Source organism: Jaculus jaculus, chromosome 5 (assembly GCF_020740685.1).
Source record: "Jaculus jaculus isolate mJacJac1 chromosome 5, mJacJac1.mat.Y.cur, whole genome shotgun sequence".
NCBI classification, from domain to species: domain Eukaryota; kingdom Metazoa; phylum Chordata; class Mammalia; order Rodentia; family Dipodidae; genus Jaculus; species Jaculus jaculus.
Window position 1 is genome coordinate 60,526,947 of NC_059106.1, and position 19,276 is coordinate 60,546,222.

At 42.2% G+C, this 19,276-nt stretch overlaps 1 protein-coding gene across 1 annotated transcript in view; it reads left to right on the forward strand.

The window, feature by feature from the left end:
- Positions 1–14,753, forward strand: part of Stx12 (syntaxin 12) — a 57,193-nt gene extending 42,440 nt beyond the window's left edge. Inside the window, exons 5-9 of the mRNA XM_045151026.1 lie at positions 1,206–1,249; positions 5,725–5,830; positions 6,648–6,720; positions 9,034–9,116; positions 13,556–14,753. Of these exons, the coding sequence (XP_045006961.1) occupies positions 1,206–1,249; positions 5,725–5,830; positions 6,648–6,720; positions 9,034–9,116; positions 13,556–13,648 (399 nt within the window). The 3' untranslated portion in view covers positions 13,649–14,753. The remainder of the gene's footprint in view (positions 1–1,205; positions 1,250–5,724; positions 5,831–6,647; positions 6,721–9,033; positions 9,117–13,555) is intronic.
- Positions 14,754–19,276: the final 4,523 nt, after the last annotated feature.

Genomic DNA, 19,276 nt, shown 5'->3' on the forward strand with positions numbered 1-19,276 from the left:
GGGGAATCAAGCCTCGAACTGGGGTCCTTAGGCTTCACAGGCAAGTGCTTAACGGCTAAGCCATCTCTCCAGCCCAGCTTCTGACTTTTTTAAACATGTTGTCGAGGAATCAAACTCAGGTATTCAGGCTTGACTGGCAAGTGTTTTAATATATTAAGCCTTTTCCTCAGCCAGAGGCTCCAACTTTTAATCAAAACAAAATAAACAGTAGCCCACCCAATATCAGTGAGTAGATTTTTTTTTTTTCAAGGTAGGGTCTCACTGTAGCCCAGGCTGACCTGGAACTTATTCTGTAGTCCCAGGCTGTCCTCACAGTGATTCTCCTACCTTTACCTCTTGAGTGCTGGGATTAAAGACCTGTGCCACAACACCTGGCTGAAATTTTTTTCCCAAGGTAGGGTTTCACTCTAGTCCAGGCTGACCTGGAATCTATTCTGTAATCTCAGGGTGGCCTTGAATTCATGTTGATCCTTCTACCTCGGCCTCCTGAGTGCTAGGATTAAAGGTGTGTGTCACCACACCCAGCTTTTTTTTTTTTTTTTTTTTGAGAGATAGAGAAGTAGAGAAAAAAAAATGAGCACAGTAGAGCCTCTAACCACTACCAGTGAACTCCAGATGCATGTGCCTCCTGTGTATCTGGCTTTCATGGGTGCTGGAGAATCAAACCTGGGTCTTCAGGCTTTGCAGACAAGTACCTTAACCACTAAGACATCTCTCCAGCCCAGGATTTTGGAAATTTTGCTTAGCCTGTATTATATAGAAATACAAGGTAAGTCTTTTACAAATGAAATATGGACTATATGGACTAGGAATGTAGCTCAGTGGTAGATTGCTTGAAGAGCATGCAAGAGAGCCAAAGTTCAATTCTCAGCTCCAAAAGGAAGGGAAGGAGGAGATAAGGGCAGGAGGGAAAAGAAAGGGTATTACTATTATCATCATCATCATTATAGGTCACTTACACACCTGTTCCTCTCTGTGTCTTATTAAGAATGGTTTGTATTCTGTGCCCAAATTGAAATGCAGAATTGTTTGTCACAATTTCACACCAATTTCCTAGTCAAGACAAATTGCCAGAGTCTTGTGTCATTTTAGGGTGCCATTGAGAGCTGGGATGTCACATCTCCATAGTATGTATAGCTAAGGAAACTCTTGTGTGTCTGTGATATGTTTGTGGATAACAGCAGCTAATGCCATCTGCTTTCTAGGCAGAAGACAGGCAAAGAGAGGAGCAGCTCGTCTCATTTGACAGGTAAAGAATTATTTATTTAACTTGCTGGACAGTTCATGAGAGTCATATTTCATTTATTTATTTTTGTTTTTCAAGGTAGGCTATCGCTGTAACCCAGGCTAATCTGGAATTCACTATCTAGTCTCAGGCTGGCCTCCAACTCATAGTGATCCTCTCCTACCTTAGCCTCCTAAATGCATGGATTAAAATGTGTGCCACCATGCCCAGCATGTTTTTTTTTTTAATTTTATTTATTTATTTATTTGAGAGTGACAGACACAGAGAGAAAGACAGATAGAGGGAGAGAGAGGGAATGGGCGCGCCAGGGCTTCCAGCCTCTGCAAACGAACTCCAGATGTGTGCGCCCCCTTGTGCATCTGGCTAATGTGGGACCTGGGGAACCGTGCCTCGAACCGGGGTCCTTAGGCTTCACAGGCAAGCGCTTAACCACTAAGCCATCTCTCCAGCCCATCCCAGCATGTTTTTTAAAAAGTCTTATTTATGTGAGACAGAGACAGAGAGAGGGAGGGAGTAAGAGAGAGAGAGAAAGAGAGAGAGAGAGAGAGAGAGAGAGAGAGAGTATGGGCTCACCAGGGCCTCGTGCCACTGCAAACAAACTCCAGACACAAAACCCACTTTGAGTATCTGGCTTTATGTGGGTACAGGGGAATTGAATCCAGGCCATATGGCTTTGCAAGCAAGTGCCTTTAACCACTGACCCATCTCTCCCACCCTATATGTTTTTAAATTAATTATTTTATTTATTTATTAGAGAGAGAGAGAGAGAGAGAAAGAGGTAGATAGGAGAATAGGTACACCAGAGCCTTCAGCCATTGCAAATGAACTCCAGAAGCATGCACTGCCTTGTGCATCTGGCTTACATGGGTCCTGGGGAATCAAACTTGGGTCCTTTGGCTTTGCAGGCTGGTGCCTTAACTGCTATGCCATGCCTCCAGCACATGTTTATTTTTAATTTAAAAAAATTAGCAGGGCATGGTGGTGCATGCCTTTAATCCCAGCACTTGCCAGGAAGAAGTAGGAGGATCATTGTGAGTTCAAAGCCAGTCTGAGATTACATAGTGAATTTCATATATATTAGCCTGAGCTAGGGTGAGACCCTACCTCAAAAAAAAACAAAACAAAACAAAAAATAAAAAATAAATTCCCCCTCCCCCCCCCAAAAAAAAAGCCTGGTGTGGTGCATGCCTTCAATCCCAGCACTCGGGGGGCAGAGGTAGGAGGATCGCCATGAGTTCAAGGCCACCCTGAGACTATATAGTTAATTCCAGGTCATCTTGGACTACAGTGAGACCCTGCCTCAAAAAACAAAAACAAAAACAAAAAATCCAGTGAGGTGGGCCTGGCATGGTGATTAACACTTGCAACCCTAGCACTTTAGAGACGGAGGCAGGAGGATCAAGAGAGTTTTAGGCCAGCCTGGACTACACAGCATGACTGTCTCATAAAAAATAAAATAAAAAGGTACCCAGGTATGATGGCACCCACGTTTAATCCCAGCACTTGGGAGGCATAGGTAGGAGAATTGCTATGAGTTTGAGGCCTGCCTGGGACTACATAATAAATTCCAGGTCAGCCTGGGCTAGAGCAAGACACTACATTGAAAAACCAAATTAGAATAGAATAGAATAATAAATAATAAAATGGGCTGGAGAGATGGCTTATCAATTAAGGCACTTGCCTGCAAAGCCAAAGGACCCAGATTCAATTCCCCAGGACCCACATAAAGCCAGGTAGATGCGCAAGGTGACTCATGCGGCTGGAGTTCATTTGCAGTGGCTAGAGACCCTGTGTGCCCATTCTTTTTCTATTTGCCTCTTTCTTTCTCTCTCAAATAAATTAAATATTTGTAAAAAATATAAAATGGCTAGGTGTGGTGGTGCCCACCTTTAATCCCAGCAGTTGGGAGGCAAGGTAAGAAGATTGTCATGAGTTCAAGGCCACCCTGAAACTACATAATCCCAGCAGTTGGGAGGCAGAGGTAGGAGAATCACTGTAAGTTGAGGCTAGCCTGAGACTACATACTGAATTATAGGTCAGCCTAGGCTAGAGTGAGACCCTACTTGGAAAAATCAGAATAAATAAACAAATAAAATGGAATGGAATGGAATTAAATAGATAAAAATCAAGAAAAAAAATGACCCAAAATTAAGGGGTGCCTGAAGTAGTTAATTTATCATCCAAAAAATAAAACTGGAAAGTCAAAAACATGGGCTTAGGGCCAGAGAGATGGAACAGTGACTAAAAGTACATGCTTGCAAAGCCTGCCAGCCTGGCTTCAATTCCTTAGTACCCACACAAAGCCATATGCACCAAGTGGGTCATGTGTCGAATTTATTTGCAGTGGCAAGAGCCCCTGGTGTGCCCATTCTGTCTTCTATCCCCCTTTCTCCTTTCCTTTGTCTCTCTCAAATAAATAAATAAAACATTTAAGATACTTTTATTTATTTATTTTCAAGTAGAGAAAGGTAGGACAGACAGACAGAGAATGGGTATGCCAGAGCTAAAGAGGGCGTGTTGCCACTGCAAATGGACTCCAGCGGCATGTGCCTCTTTGTGCATCTGGCTTTACATCGGTACTCAGGTCGTTAGGCTTCACAGGCAAGCACCGTAACCTCTGGGCCATCTCTCTAGCCCAATTAAAACTTTTTTTTTCTTGTTTTTTGAGGAAGGGTCTCACTCTAGCCCAAGCTGATCTGGACTGTAGTCTCAGGTTGGCATCAAACAATGATCCTTGTACCCCTGCCTTGCAAGTGCTGAGGTTGAAAGCATGATCCACCACGTCGGACGTTTTTTTTTAAGTGGGTTCTTAACAAACCGGGTGTGGTGGCACATGCCTTTAATCCCAGCACTCATGAGGCAGAGGTACGAGGATTGCTATGAGTTTGAGGCCAGTCTGAGACTAGCCTGGGCTAGAGTGAGACTGTCCCTACCTTAAAAAAAAAAAAAAAAAAAGGCCAGGCATGGTGGCACACACCTTTAATCCCAGCACTTGCGAGGCAGAGGTAGAAGGATTGCCATGAGCTTAAGGCTACCCTGAGACAACATAGTGAGTTCTAGGTCAGCCTGAACTAGAGTGAGACCCTTTGAATTATGAAAGAGATATTTATTTCCAAGGTGAATAAACAAATGACAATAAGCTCACTATGTCTTTGTATGGAGAACATGACCCACTAGGAACAAATATGAACCCACAGATGTCAGATTAGATAGATCTCCATCATCTTAATCTTTAATTTACATTTCATTTAATTTCTTCAACATTGTGGGGGTCTGTTTGCTCACTGACATGGAGCTGCTTATGCTTCTGGGAACATGAGGAGGGAGAGTAGACAGTTTGTTTCTGAAAGATGCCTTCTTCATTTTGCCAGCCTAATTTCATAGATACATATTCATGGTATTTGGAACTTAAGTGTTTATAATAGATATGTATCTCTCCCCACAACACTGTGGATACCTCTGTTTGACTTTTGTGTACCTCATGACATAGAGAACACTCTTTAAATATTGTAAAGATGAAGTATGACTTATACATTGTTGAGAAAAATGCCCAAAACTAGCTTGTCAAAGTGTCTTCTGGGTGTTATCTAATAAGCAACACACCTTTCTTCTAAATACTTGGAAAAAGGAGTGATAACTGCTGCAGTCAGGTTTGCATTGCTGGCAGAAATTACCTGACAAAGAGCAGCTTTTGGGAAAAAAAGGGGGGGGGCTTATTTTGTCTTATAGACCAGAGGGAAAACCCCATGATGGCAGGGAAAATTACATGAGCAGAGGATGGACATCACTCCCTTGCCCAAATCAGGTGGACAACAGGAGAGTGTGCCAAACACTGGCAAGGGGACACTGGCTATAATACCCATAAGCCTGCCCCCAACAACACACTGCCACCAAGAGGTGTTAATTCTCAAATCTCCATCAGCTGGGAACTTAGCATTCAGAACACCTAAGTTTATGGGGGACACCTGAGTCCAACTGCACACTAACATTTCACTTACTTTTGTTTTCTTGTAAAAGGTATCTAACCCACAGCATAACTTCAGAGGAAGTCCTGGAAACTAAGAGGTGTGGTTCTTTTAAATGAGTTGGTGAAGCACTGACGGGTCACATATTGGTTACTCCTCCCATTAGGTACCCCATCTACCAACTCTACTTCATTGAATTCAAATCTGCAAATATTTTTCTTGTCTAGCAGGTCTCGGTAGGATTGCAGATATACCTCTAAGTGGAAAAAGCAATGAGACCCACTTTCCATAATTCTGCTTCATCTCAATTTTGCTGAGAGTCTGTTTTCTTGGTTATCATCATATCTTTGCCTCTGGGTGTCAAACATGTGGCCCTTGGGGACCTTGTATTGATAGCAGATTTGCAACCCTGATAATGTCTGCCTAGTTTCTGCTGGCAGCGGGGATGCCATTGGATATGCCTCCTCCTCCCTTAGAGAGTAAGAATCAACTGGAATGTTTGTCTCCTTGCAGCCATGAGGAATGGAATCAGATGCAGAGCCAGGAGGATGAGGTACCCATCACTGAGCAAGATCTGGAACTTATTAAAGAAAGGGAAACAGCGATACGGCAGCTGGAGGTGAGAGCCAGGTGTTTTTTGTTTGTTTTGTTTTGTTTTAATGGTTTTCCAAGCTGGAGTCTTACTCTAGTTCAGGCTGACCCGGAATTCACTGTGTAGTCTCAGGGTGGCCTCGAACTCACAGCACTCCTACCTCTGCCTCCCAAGCGCTGGGATTAAAGGTCTGTACCACCATGCCCGGCAAGTGGTGTCTTTTGTTTCACTCAGTGTGTCTGCTTTCTAGCCTGAGTTTTCCCTGGACTAACTCATTTAAAGGCATGGATTGAGTCACTGTGTAGTTTGACTATTATCTAGCTCAGTTTAATCATAGTGACTAATCTTGTGCTATGGTGCTACTGGCTTAGAATACTCAAATCCTTTCAAACACCATATCTTGCATGGTATCCTTGAGAAATATGCATGGAAAACAGCAAGACAAACTTATACTTTGGTGCTTAGAAGGACTTTGTCCCCAGATCTCAGTGGTGACTCCTAGTTTGATGAGGGTTCTGTGGAGAGCCCCTTTACTTAGTCTGAGTAGCCTGGCATAGAGGCAGGCCAAAAGTAGTGCTCTAGCCAGGCATGATGGTACATTCCTTTGATCCCAGCACTTGGGAGGCAGCAGTAGGAGGATCAGTAAGTTTTACGCCAACCTGAGACTACATAGTGTTCATCCTGGGCTAGAGCCAGACCCTACCTCAATAAACCAAACCAAAACAAATAAAATACCCCACATGTTTATATGTTACTAGACCAAACCTTAAAGAAGTAGAGGAAAGAAAGCTTCTGACATCTTGCTTTATGTTACTTAATTGGTTTTTATTTTTGTCTTCCTTAGGCTGATATTTTAGATGTCAATCAGATATTTAAAGATTTGGCTATGATGATCCATGACCAAGGGGATATGATTGGTAAGTATTATGAGTACCATTAGCCATGGGGGAGTCAGTGGTATTTGACTACAAAGAACTCAGTATGCTTGGTCAGCTATAGACTTAAGAGTTTTGGAATGACATTTAAAAAATATTGAATTTGGCCAGGTGTGGTGGTGCACGCCTTTAATCCCAGCACTCAGGAGGCAGAGGAAGGAGGATCGCCATGAGTTCAAGGCCACCCTGAGACTACATAGTAAATTCTAGGTCAGCCTGAGCTAGAATGAAACTCTACGTCAAAATAAATAAACAAACAAGCAAATAAATAAAAATTGAATTTGGGCTGGAGAGATGGCTCAGTGTTTAAAACACTTGCCTGCAAAGCTTCATGACCTGAGTTCAATTCCCCAGTACCTATGTAAAGCCAGATGCATAAAGTGGCACTGTGGTGGCATATGCCTTTAATCCCAGCACTTGAGAGGTGGAGGCAGGAGGATGGCCATGAGTTCGAGGCCATCCTGAGACTACATAGTTCTAGTTCAGCCTGGGCTAGAGTGAAACCCTACCCAAAAAACCAACAACAACAACAAAAATTGCTTTTTCTTTTGAATTTTGGCTGGAAAGATGGCTCAGTAGTTAAGGCTTGCCTGCAAAGCCTAAGGACCTGGCTCCTATTCCCCAGTACCCATGTAAAGCCAGATGCACAAGGTGGCACATGTGTCTAGATTTCATTCAAGAGAGAGAATGGACATGCCAGAGCCTCCACCTACTACAAATGAACTCCAGATGCATGTGCTCCCTTGTACATCTGGCTTATGTGGGTCATGGAGAGTTGAACCAAGATCCTTTGGCTTTGCAGTCAAATACCTTAATCGCTAAGTCACTCTCCAGCCCAGCAATGTTCTTATATGGTCAAAGGTAAAAGTTAAAGTGGGCTGCTGTGGCTGCTCAGCCCCATTCATTTGCCAGAGTCTCTCTTGGTAAATGTATTTTGAGAAACAGCTGTCAAGTTTTCTGGCTTTTCTCTCCAGAAACTTGCACAATCATGAAGTGAATAACTTTTTAAAAAATACTTTATGTCTGGGCGTGGTGGCGCACGCCTTTAATCCCAGCACTCAGGAGGCAGAGGTAGGAGGATCACCCTGAGTTCAAGGCTACCCTGAGACTACATAGAGAATTCCAGGTCAGCCTGAGAACTACAGTGAGACCCTACCTCGAAAAACCAAAAAAAAAAAAAAAAATTATTTATTTGAGAGAGAGAGTGTGTGTAGGCAGATAGAGAATGGATGCAACAGGGCCTCTAGTCACTGCAAGTGAACTCTAGATGCATGTGCCACCTTGTACATCTGGCTTACATGGGTTCTGGGGAATCAAACCTGGGTCCTTTGGCTTTAAAGGCAAGTGCCTTCACCACTAAGCCATCTCTCCAGCACAAGGTTGATAACTTTTTAAAAGCTTATTTATTTATTTATTTGAAGAAGGGTCTTACTGTAACCCATGCTGACCTGGAATTCATTGTGCAATTTCAAGGTGGCCTCTTCTACCTTAGCCTCCTGAGTGCTGGGATTAAAGGTGTGTGCCACCATACCCAGCTTCAAAATTTTTATGAAAAGTAATACTTTTATTTATTTATTTTTCTTTGGTTTTTCAAGGTAGGGTCTCACCCTAGCTCAGGCTGACCTGGAATTCACTGTGAATTCTAAGGGTGGCCTCAAACTCTTGATGATCCTCCTGCCTCTGCCTCCCAAGTGCTGGGATTAAAGGCGTGCACCACCATGCCTGGCTAAGTAATACATTTAGAAAAAAAAATTTTTTTTATTCAGGCTGGAGGGATAGCTTAGCAGTTAAGCCATTTGCCTGCAAAGCCAAAGGACCCAAGTTCAATTCCCCAGGACCCATGTTGGCCAGATGCACAAGGGGGTACATGTGTCTGGAGTTTATTTGCAGTAGCTGGAGGCCCTGGCACACCCATTCTCTTCCCCCTCCCCCCTCTTTATCTGTCAAATAAATACATAAAAATAAAAATACGTTTTATTTATTTTTGAGAGAGAGAGAGACAGGAAGAAACAGATAGAGAGAGAGAGAGAATGGGCATGCCAGGGCCTGCAGCCACTGCAGATGAACTCCAGACGCGTACACCACCATATGTATCTGGTTTATGTGGGTTCTGGAGACTCTAACCTATGTCCTTTGGCTTTGTAGGCAAGTGCCTTATCCACTAAGCTTTCCCTCCAGCCAGAAAAGTAATAAATACCATGGCTAGATAGTTGGGATGTTGATAGTAACATCTGAAATCTGTGTGCAATCTGGAAACATCTGAATGTGCTAAAACATCTACTGTATTTTTTGCAGATAGCATAGAAGCCAATGTGGAAAGCTCAGAAGTGCACGTTGAAAGAGCCACTGATCAGCTACAGAGAGCCGCTTACTATCAGGTAAAAGCTAGTGCCAACAAAAGTCACTTGGCACTGCACACTTTATAGACCACCAGGCTATATTGGCATACTGCAAACTGCTGTGGCCTTTTTCTAAGGCTTAAACTGGAGGCATGTAGTCATCATTTGGAATCCCGGTTCCATTTTTTTTGTTTTGGTTTGGTTTTCGAGGTAGGGTCTCACTGTAGCCCAGGCTGACCTGGAATTCACTATGGGGTCTCAGGGTGGCCTCGAACTCACAGCAATCCTCCCACCTCTGCCTTCCGAGTGCTGGGATTAAAGGTGTGAGCCACCATGCCCGGCCCAGTTCCATTTTTAATGTTTCTCTTTGTAGCGAGATCTGCCAAACCATGAAGTCTTAAATTTACACAGAAGCCTCCTGGCTGCAAAGCTGATCCCCATGAGCTAATGCAGCATAAGGTTAACCTATGTCCTAAACAGCCAACATGGATTTCCATTAGGATAATAGATGGACGGAATCAACATGAGAGTATGTGAATAAGTATGGCTTATGCATCATGGAGTTGTGCCTATGGGATGAATTTTTCTACACTAGTTAAGAATCTGGTTTATAAAGTTTGTGGGTCTGTTTTAGTGTACAGGTACTCTGCATGAGGTCCTTATTTCCCTTCATTTTGGTATTGCATGGCCTTTTAGAAATAAGTAGCACTTCAGTCATTTTCCATGTTCCTAGGGTAGTTGTTTTTTACCCGAGGGTGTTCTTAAGGAATTAATGCTTAGTAGTATTTTCATTAAAAACTGATAACGTGATGGCACACGCCTTTAATCCCAGCACTTGGGAAGCAGAGGTAGGAGAATCGCTGTGAGTTCGAGGCCACCCTGAGACTACATAGTGAGTTCCAGGTCAGCCTGGGCTAGAGTGAGACCCTACCTAGAAAAATTAAAAAAAAAAAACTGATAACTTTAGCCAGGTATAGTGGTGCATGCCTTTAATCCCAGCACTTGGAAAGCAGAGATAGAAGATCACTATGAGTTTGAGGCTACATAGTAAATTCCAGGTCAGCCTGGGCTAAAATAGGACTCTGCCTCCAAAAAGAAATATTGGCATCTTATCCAGAGGTGATTATTATTATTATTATTATTATTATTTTTACTATCTATTTTTTTTACAGTGAACATACAACTTTGTGATAGATGTAAAACAGTTATTAAAGTACACACATGAAGGTTACAGAGGTGGCTCAGCAATTAAGGCACTTGCCTGCAAAGTATAACCAAGTTCAATTCCCCAATACCCACATAAAGCCAGATGCACAAAGTGGCACATGCATCTAGCGTTTGTTTGCGGCAGCTAGAGACCCATTCTCACTCTCTTTCTCTCTGTCTCTCTCTGCTTGTAAGTAAATAAATAAAAATATTTTTGTAATTATATTTTTTATTTTATTAATTTATTTTGGTCTTTTGAGGTAGGGCCTCACTCTAGCTCAGGCTGACCCAGAATTCACTATGTAGTCTCAGGGTGGCCTAGAACTCATGGAATTGTTCCTACCTCTGCCTCCCAAGTGCTGGGATTAAAGGCATGCGCCACCACGCCCAGCTCATTATTTTATTTTACTTTATCTTTTAGCAAGATCCTTCTTGGATCTTTTTTTGTTAATTTAAAAAAAAATTTTTTTTGTTTATTTTTTATTTATTTATTTGAGAGTGACAGAGAGAGAAAGAGAGGGGGGGGAGGGAGGGGCAGGCAGGCAGGCAGGCAGAGAGCGAAAGAGAGAATGGGCACACCAGGGCTTCCAGCCACTGCAGACAAACTCCAGACACATGTGCTCCCTTGTGCATCTGGCTAACGTGGGTCCTGAGGAATCGAGCCTCAAACCGGGGTCCTTAGGCTTCACAGGCATGTGCTTAACTGCTAAGCCATCTCTCCAGCCCTTGTTAATATTTTTTAAGATGTTTTATGCCTGTCTAATGTTATTCTTGACTCAGATTTTTTTTATTATTAAAGAGAATACGACATGCTAGAGCTTCTGGCCACTGCAAATGAACTCCAGATGCTTCTGGTACTGTGTGCATCTGGCTTATGTGGGTTCTGGGCAATTGAACCTTGGTCCTTAGGCTTCACAAGCAAGTTCCTTAATCACTAAGCCATCTCTCCAGCCTGGATCTTTTTTTTTTTTTTTTTAAATATTTTTATTTATTTATTTATTTGACAGAGAAATAGGAAGAGAAAGAGAGAATGGGCATTCCAGGGCCTCCAGCCACTGCAGACAAACTCCAGACGCATACGGGCACTTGTGCATCTGGCTAGCTTGAGTCCTGAGGAATCTAATCTGGTCCTTTGGCTTTATAGGCAAACGCCTTAGCCACTAAGCCATCCCTCCAGCCCGATTTTTTTTTTTTTTTTTTTTTTTTTTTTAATAAAGACATTTTATTTGTCTGCAAAGCCTAAGGACTCATCTCGTGTAAGTCAGGCACACAGTGGTGAGGCTAGTACAAGATTGCATAAGGCTCTGGTGTGCCCATTCTCTCTCTCTCTCTCTGTCGCTCTCAAATAAATAAATAAATATAAGCAAAAAAAGTCTTTAAGAAAAAAGAAAAAAATATTTATTTTACTTTGCTTGTAAGCAGAGAAGGGCAGAAAGAAGAGAGACACACACACACATACAGAATGGGCGTGTCAGGGCTTCTAGCCACTACAAACAAATTCTAGATGCATGTGCCACCTTGTACATCTGGCTTATGTGGGTACTGGGGATTCAAACCTGAGTCCTTAAGCTTCTCAGGCAAGTGCCTGAACCACTAAGCTATCTTTCCAGGCCTATTTTATTTATTTGAGAGACAGAAAGAGGCACAGAGAGAGAGAAAAAAAAAAAAAATGGGTGCACTAGGGCCGCTAGCCTGTAAATGAGCTCCAGACACATGTGTCATCTTGTGCATCTGGCTTATGTGGGTCCTGGGGAATTAAACCTAGATCCTTTGGCTTTGCAGGCAAATGCCTTAACCACTAAGCCATCTCTCCAGGCCAATAAAAATATTTTTTAATATTTATTGAGAGAGAAAGAAGCAAAGAGGGATTGGGAGGGAGGGAGAATGGTCATGCCAGGGCCTCTAGCTATTGCATATGAACTCCGGACATGTGCACCACCTTGTGCATCTTGCTTTATGTGGGTCTTAGGGTATCAAACTTGGGTCCTTTGGCTTTGCAGGCAAGTGCCTTAACCATTAAGCCATCTCTCCAGCCCCCCACCTTTTTTTCTTTCTTTTTTTTTTTTTTTTGGTTTTTCGAGGTAGGGTCTCACTCTAGCCCAGGTTGACCTGGAATTCACTATGGGGTCTCCGGGTGGCCTCTAACTCACAGCAATCCTCCTACCTCTGCCTCCCAAGTGCTGGGATTAAAGGCGTGCACCACCACATCCGGCTTGTTTATTGTTTTTTTGAGGTAGCATTTCACTGTAGCTGAGGCTAACCTGGAAGTCACTATTTAGTCTCAGGGTAGCCTTGAACTCATGGCAATCCTACCTCTGCCTCCCCAGTGTTGGGACTATAGGCATGCACCGCTATGCCTGGCTTTCTCACCAGCCCTTTTAATTTTTTTTTTTTTTTTTTAATTTGAGAGCGACAGACACAGAGAGAAAGACAGGTAGAGGGAGAGAGAGAGAATGGGCGCGCCAGGGCTTCCAGCCTCTGCAAACGAACTCCAGACGCGTGCACCCCCTTGTGCATCTGGCTAATGTGGGACCTGGGGAACCAAGCCTCGAATCGGGGTCCTTAGGCTTCACAGGCAAGCGCTTAACCGCTAAGCCATCTCTCCAGCCCCCCTTTTAATTTTTTAAAATATTTTATTTTATTTATTTATTTGAGAAAGAGGCAGATAGAGCAATAAATTAAAATATTTAAAAAATTTTTAGAAATACACAAATTACTTAATTTATTGTAAGTAATGCCTAGCAAAATAGGCATAACTCCTCTGCAAAATTGTTTTTGGGAACAGTTACAAGTTGCATTATTACCTAGCACTGGTAACTTGAGAATTTTAGATATTTGCATATTTGTACATGGTATTAGCTAACTGTAGGCTGGGGATGTGGCTCAGTGGGAGAGCTCTTCCCTGCCTTATGTTTGGGTTCAATCCCTAGCACTGCCAAAAACAAAAGAAAAGAAAGAAAGAAAACGAAAAAGGACTGGGGAGGTAGCTCAGAGGTGAAAAGTACTTGTTTGTAAAGTCTGATAGCATGAGTTCGATTTCCCAATACCCATGTAAAGCCAGATGCAGAAAGTGGTGTATGCATTTGGTGTTTGTTTGCAGTAGCAAGAGGCCCTGGTGTGCCCATTCTATCCCTCCTCACCCTCCTTGCAAATAAATTAAATAATTTAAAAAAGAGAACTTCAAGAAGGTTAACTTATAAAGCACTCTTGTATCTTGAGATGTAAAATATTGTCCTTGCTTCATGAGTATCTTTACATGTTTCTTTCCTCAGAAAAAGTCTCGCAAGAAGATGTGTATCCTGGTTCTTGTCCTGTCAGCAATTATTACAGTCTTGGGAGTTATTATCTGGCTCGTTTCTAAATGAAGTGTGATTGCCTCAGAGCCTTCTCCTGCTGAGTTGTTTTCAAGGGCAAGTATCTGATGGAGTCTTGCCAGAACAAACTGATCACAAGAAGAGAGCATATACCAGAATGTCCTGTAATCATTTAGTTAGAAACTAACTACTAACTAGTCCTTGGAATTAGTGACGTTTATGGAGACAGTATTTATCAATTTATATACACATTCTATTGATTTCTCAAATCAGAAATTAACTTATATATGGATTTTGTTGCTTTCTCTTGTATTCTGATTGCCGTTTATCTGGGTGTCTATTGAAAATTCCATTGTGGATATTCTTTGACAGGTAACACTACAATCTCATACTTTTTGTCTCTATACCAAATTTTCCTGGCACCTAGCATATTGGAGTCTGTGAGAAACTGTACAGTATGCCAGTAATTTTTATTGTTGAACATTTTAATTTGAATTTCCAAGAAGCCTTTTCTCTGTTTTGCAAGTTTCTGACCCCATATTTAACTACAAAGTAAAAACTGCACATGTTATTCTGGTTCACTGAGAAGTATCTACTTGATCTGTCCATTGCTGGGGTATATGTGATAATCTGGGTTGAAATTAAGTTTACTTACTACCTGTTAGTGTCATTCATAGCATTTCATCCTCTCATACACTAACTCATCTTGCTCCTTTTTTAAAGAGGTTAATTTAATTACCATTATTTTTCTCACTAAGGTCCCTCTCCCACCTGTCTACATAGAAGGGGAGAATTAGACATAGCATGCTTTGGGAAAGCAAGTAGGAATTGTTTGGACTGATTGAATCTCTGTTGTTGTTCACTTGTGGCTCTACATTCCTGGTAAAGGATGAATGTTGCTGTCAGAGGCTGCTCCCTGCCCTGTACGAGTCACTGAGCTGTGATGGCAGGAAGATTTTTTTTAAAGTTAAACTGATGTTGGGTTTAAAACTTACATCTGTGAACCTAGTGATCAAGCAAACAAAAGGTTCATTTTTGTAAATAATACTGGTTTAGTGATGTTAGACTTCTAATTTATGAACAAGAGACGAATCTCTCCGTGCATAGTTTTAGAGAAAAGCAGTTTCAATAAAACATTGCTGTCTTGTAATAGAAATGTTGTCCATGTCCCTTTTTCACAGGCCTAGAGCAGTTAGAAGAAATGTGCTTTGTTTAGGTACTCGCACAGATGTGAATCAAGGTCAGCAATGTCAGCTTATCCTTTTCTGAATTAGATACTTGGCCATGTTATGTATATGTATGTTAATTTCTTCCATTCTCCTGAATGTTAGGGAATCTTGTTCTACAGGACAGTAGGGAAACAAGGGCCCAAATGCATAAGTTTCTTTGCACTTCTGCACCGTCCCACACACTTCAATATAAATAAACATTTAAAAGCTTTGATAGCAATTTTTATGAGTAGATACCCTAATGATGTAAGCGTTAGGTAATGCGCTGTCTTGAGCAAAGCAGACTTGCAGGAAGACTAGAGACAGGTAAGGATTGGTTCAGGTGGAATAGGTGCTGCTGCCTTTTCTTGAAAAAAAGGAGAGAGAGAGAGAGCGCGAGCACGAGCCAGCGAGTGAGCAAGCAAGTCAGCCAGGTGTGGTGGCACACACCTATTATCTCAGTGCCTAAGATGATGGAGCAGGAGGGTTGTGAGTTCAAAGCCAGCCTGGGCTACATAACAAGTTCAGTCCAATCTTTCAGGTTGTGGGGTGGAGGGATGGACAGAGCTGTTTGAGTGATATAGTGATCCTAGCAGCAGCTTCCGGGAGAATTCCCTGCCCTCTGCCCTCTGCTCTTTTAATTCCAAATTGTAGCTGGGCTTGGATATATCACTTGTAACATTCCAGGAAAGAAAAAAAGATCAGTTGTGTAAGATAAGTAACCATAGCTCTATAACACTGTGTGATTGATCCAGCAGTGGTTGTAATGGTGGACATGGGGAACAAATATGAACTTGGCTTAGAATTTGTGATAGTTGCCAAAGAAGCTCTACTAGATGGTCCTAATAGACCTATTCACAGACTCATTTGTGCCTTGCTCTGGGGCACCATGGATGGTCTGGGACAGTGGTTCTTAGTTATGCTTTCACATTAGAATTTTGTTTGTTTGTTTGTTTGTTGTGCTTTTCGAAGTGGAGTCTCACTGTAGCCCAGACTGACCTGGAACTCACTGTCGTCTCAGGGTGGCCTTGAACTTATGGCCATCTCCTATCTCTGCCTCCCTGTGATTAAAGGTGTGTGCCACATGCCCAGCTCACAGTAGAAATATTAAAGAGTAATGATGTCTTAGTCTCCCTACCCAAAGATTCTAATTTCTTGGTCTGGAGTATATCCTGGCCATAGACATTTTTTAAAAAGATTTATTTTTATTTTATTTATTTATTAGAGACAGAGAGAAAGAGAGAGAATGGGCACACAGGGGATCTGTAGCCACTGCAAATAAACTCCAGATGCATGTGCCACCTTGTGCAGCTGGCTTATGTGGGTCCTGGAGAATCAAACCGGCATCCTTTGGCTTTACAGGCAAATGCCTTAACAGCTAAGCCATCTCTCCAGCCCCCATAGACATTTTTTAATGCTTTAAGATATGATACGCAGCCACAATTGAGACCCATTTGGAGGTCAAAAGTAAACTGGGGTACAAAAGACTGGGAGAATCCTAGCCCCACCATTAACTTCCTCATGATCAATCAGCTAGACAAGTCAGTTAACCTACTGGCTCTCTTTTTTTTTTTTTTGGTGAGGCTAGAGTCAAGGTCTTTCTGTAGCCTGGGCTGACCTGGAATTCACTATGTAGTCTCAAGGTGGCCTTGAACTCACAGCAGTCCTCCTACCTGTGCCTCCTGAGTGCTAGGATTAAAGGCATGAGCCACCACATCCGGCTCCTAGTTTTTTAGTAACTTTTTCAGATATGAAATCCATAAGACAACATGCTTTTAATCTGAACATACAAATTGTATATTTGCTTCTATATTCATTTATGTTCCTCATCTTGTATTCACGTTCCTTTATTGAGATGTTCAAGGAGCACTAGGTACTTGCCAACACTCTTCCTTAAAGTGAGCAACACGGTATGTTATTTAGGAAAAACTAGACATGTCATTCTGGCCACTGCATCTTAGAATGGTGCAGAATAAGACCTTACCAAATGTTTTCATTCCCAACCCCGTAATCTTTTGACCAACAACTTTGTCTTAATATTTTACCAAAATGAAATTAGATTCACAATGTTCTTTTTTTTTTTTTTTTTTTTTTCTTGAGGTAGGATCTCATAAGCCGGGCGTGGTGGCGCATGCCTATAATCCCAGCACTTGGGAGGCAGAGGTAGGTGGAGCGCCATGACTTCAAGGCCACCCTGAGACTACATAGTGAATTCTAGGTCAGCCTGAGCTAGAGTGAGACCCCACCTTAAAAAATGAAAAAAAGTTAAAAGTAAAAAAATAACTTATTTGTGCTGGAGAGATGGCTTAGCGGTTAAGGCGCTTGTCTGCAAAGCCAAAGAACCCAGGTTCTATTCCCTAGGACCCACATTAGCCCAATGCACAAGGTGGCACATGTGTCTGGAGTTCGTTTGCAGTGGCTGGAAGTCCTGGTGTGCCCATTCTCTCTCACACACTCTGCCTCTTTCCCTCTCAAATAAACAAAAATAAACAACTTATTTTAAAAAGGAAAGGTTACATGCATTTGGCATTCATTTGCAGTTACAAGAATCCCTGCTGTGCCCTACATATACACACACACACACACACACACATATACATATGTTACAAAAAATAAGAATAAAATGCAAAACTACAAGTTTTAGAGTTGGACTATGATTAAGGGCCAAATTTTTACCAGTCCATAGAGAAATGAGAACAGTGATATACTAAGGTTTTTTCTCTTTTTGGTCTTGCTCTAGCCCACGCTACATGGAATTCATTATGTAACAGTCTCAGGCTGGCCTTGAACTCATGGTAATCCTCCTTCCTCTGCTTCCTGAGTGCTGAGATTAAAGGCCTGTACCAGCATGCCCTGCTTTCTTTCTTTCTTTCTTCCATTTTTCCAAGGTAGGGTCTCACTCTAGCCAAGGCTGACTTGGAATTCACTATGTACTCTCAGGATGGCCTCAAATTCACAGTGATCCTCCTACCTCTATCTCCTGAGGGTTGGGATTAACAGTATGTGCCATCACTCCTGGTGAGATTTAAGTTGTATCTAAACACGTCGAGTTTGATTACAGTTGCTGGAGGCTGTGACATGCCAATTCTTTCTCTCTCTCAAGGTCTCTCGTATTTAAAAGGGGGGGGGGATCTGCTGGGCTTGCTTGAAAAGAAAAATGTTGACACCTTATATCCTCCCTCCCTCCTCCCGCACTATATCAAAAAAGATGAAGGCAGGAATTTAAAGGCTTAAGGAGATACTCTGCATGTAGATGGTCATTTGTGAACTATTGAGCCCGATTTTCCTTTTAGAGATAAGGGTCTTATACAGCCCCGGCTGGCCTTCAACTCACTTGAACCTTCTGCCTCCACCACTCAAGTGCTGGGATTCCTGGTGTGTGTGCACCATCATGCCCAGCTTATATGTTGCTGGGAGTTGAACTCAGGGCCTCCTCCATGCTTGACAAGCACTGTGCCAGTTGAGATACATCCCTAGCCCATATGCTAAATTTTTTACACTTACTGTGTTATACCTGTAATGATATCTAGGAAATCTGTTTTTCTTGTGTCCCCTTTTAATGAATCAGGAAGTTGAGACAAAGATCACTTGCTCATAACCATACAACTCGTAAGTGATAGTGATGATCGTGAGTGTTCACACTCAGAACTGCGTGTCCTGTTCACCTTTCCATAATGCTTTCCGCAAACATCTGGAGAAATGGCAGTCTCTACCCAATTTTCATGAACATCTCTCTGTTAACAGCTTGTACACTTTTCTTTTACCACTCTGCTAAGTAAAACCCTCCAGCCTGCACTGTCTACACGCAATTTTTTCATTGTCTCCAGTTGATCGTTCATATCGTTGACATCGTATCAAAAGTGCTTTGAGATGTTTTGTTTGTTTGGTTGGTTTTTCGAGGTAGGGTTTCACTCTAGCTCAGGCTCTCATGGAATTCACTATGTAGTCTCAGGGTGGCCTCGAACTCATGGCGATCCTCCTACCTCTGCCTCCAGAATGCTGGGATTAAAGGCGTGCGCCACTACGCCTGGCTTGAGATTTTTTTTTATGGATATGTATTTTAATATCTTTAGACTCTGTTCTAGGGAAATCTGTCAAGACTAAGAATTAACTTTGTCAAATAACCAAAATCTGAAGACAGCTAATCCATTAGTCTTCGTTTAGACTTAGCAATTAAGGTGCTTGCCTATCAAGCCTGAAGATCCAAGTTCGTCTCCTCAGAACCCACGTAAGCCAGATGCACAAGGTTATGCAAGCTTCTGGTGTTCATTTGCAGTGCCTAGAGACCCTGGCATGCCCATTCTCCCTCCACCCCATAAATATTTTTAAATGGTTAAGGTCCTATATTATTGTCCTCCAGTTTGCTTTATCTACACTGAAATAATTGGTACCCAGATAGAGTATTTTGGGTTATAAAAGGCCTAGGTCAATGTAAAGTGCCAGTATATCAGAAGCTACAATGAATATCAGC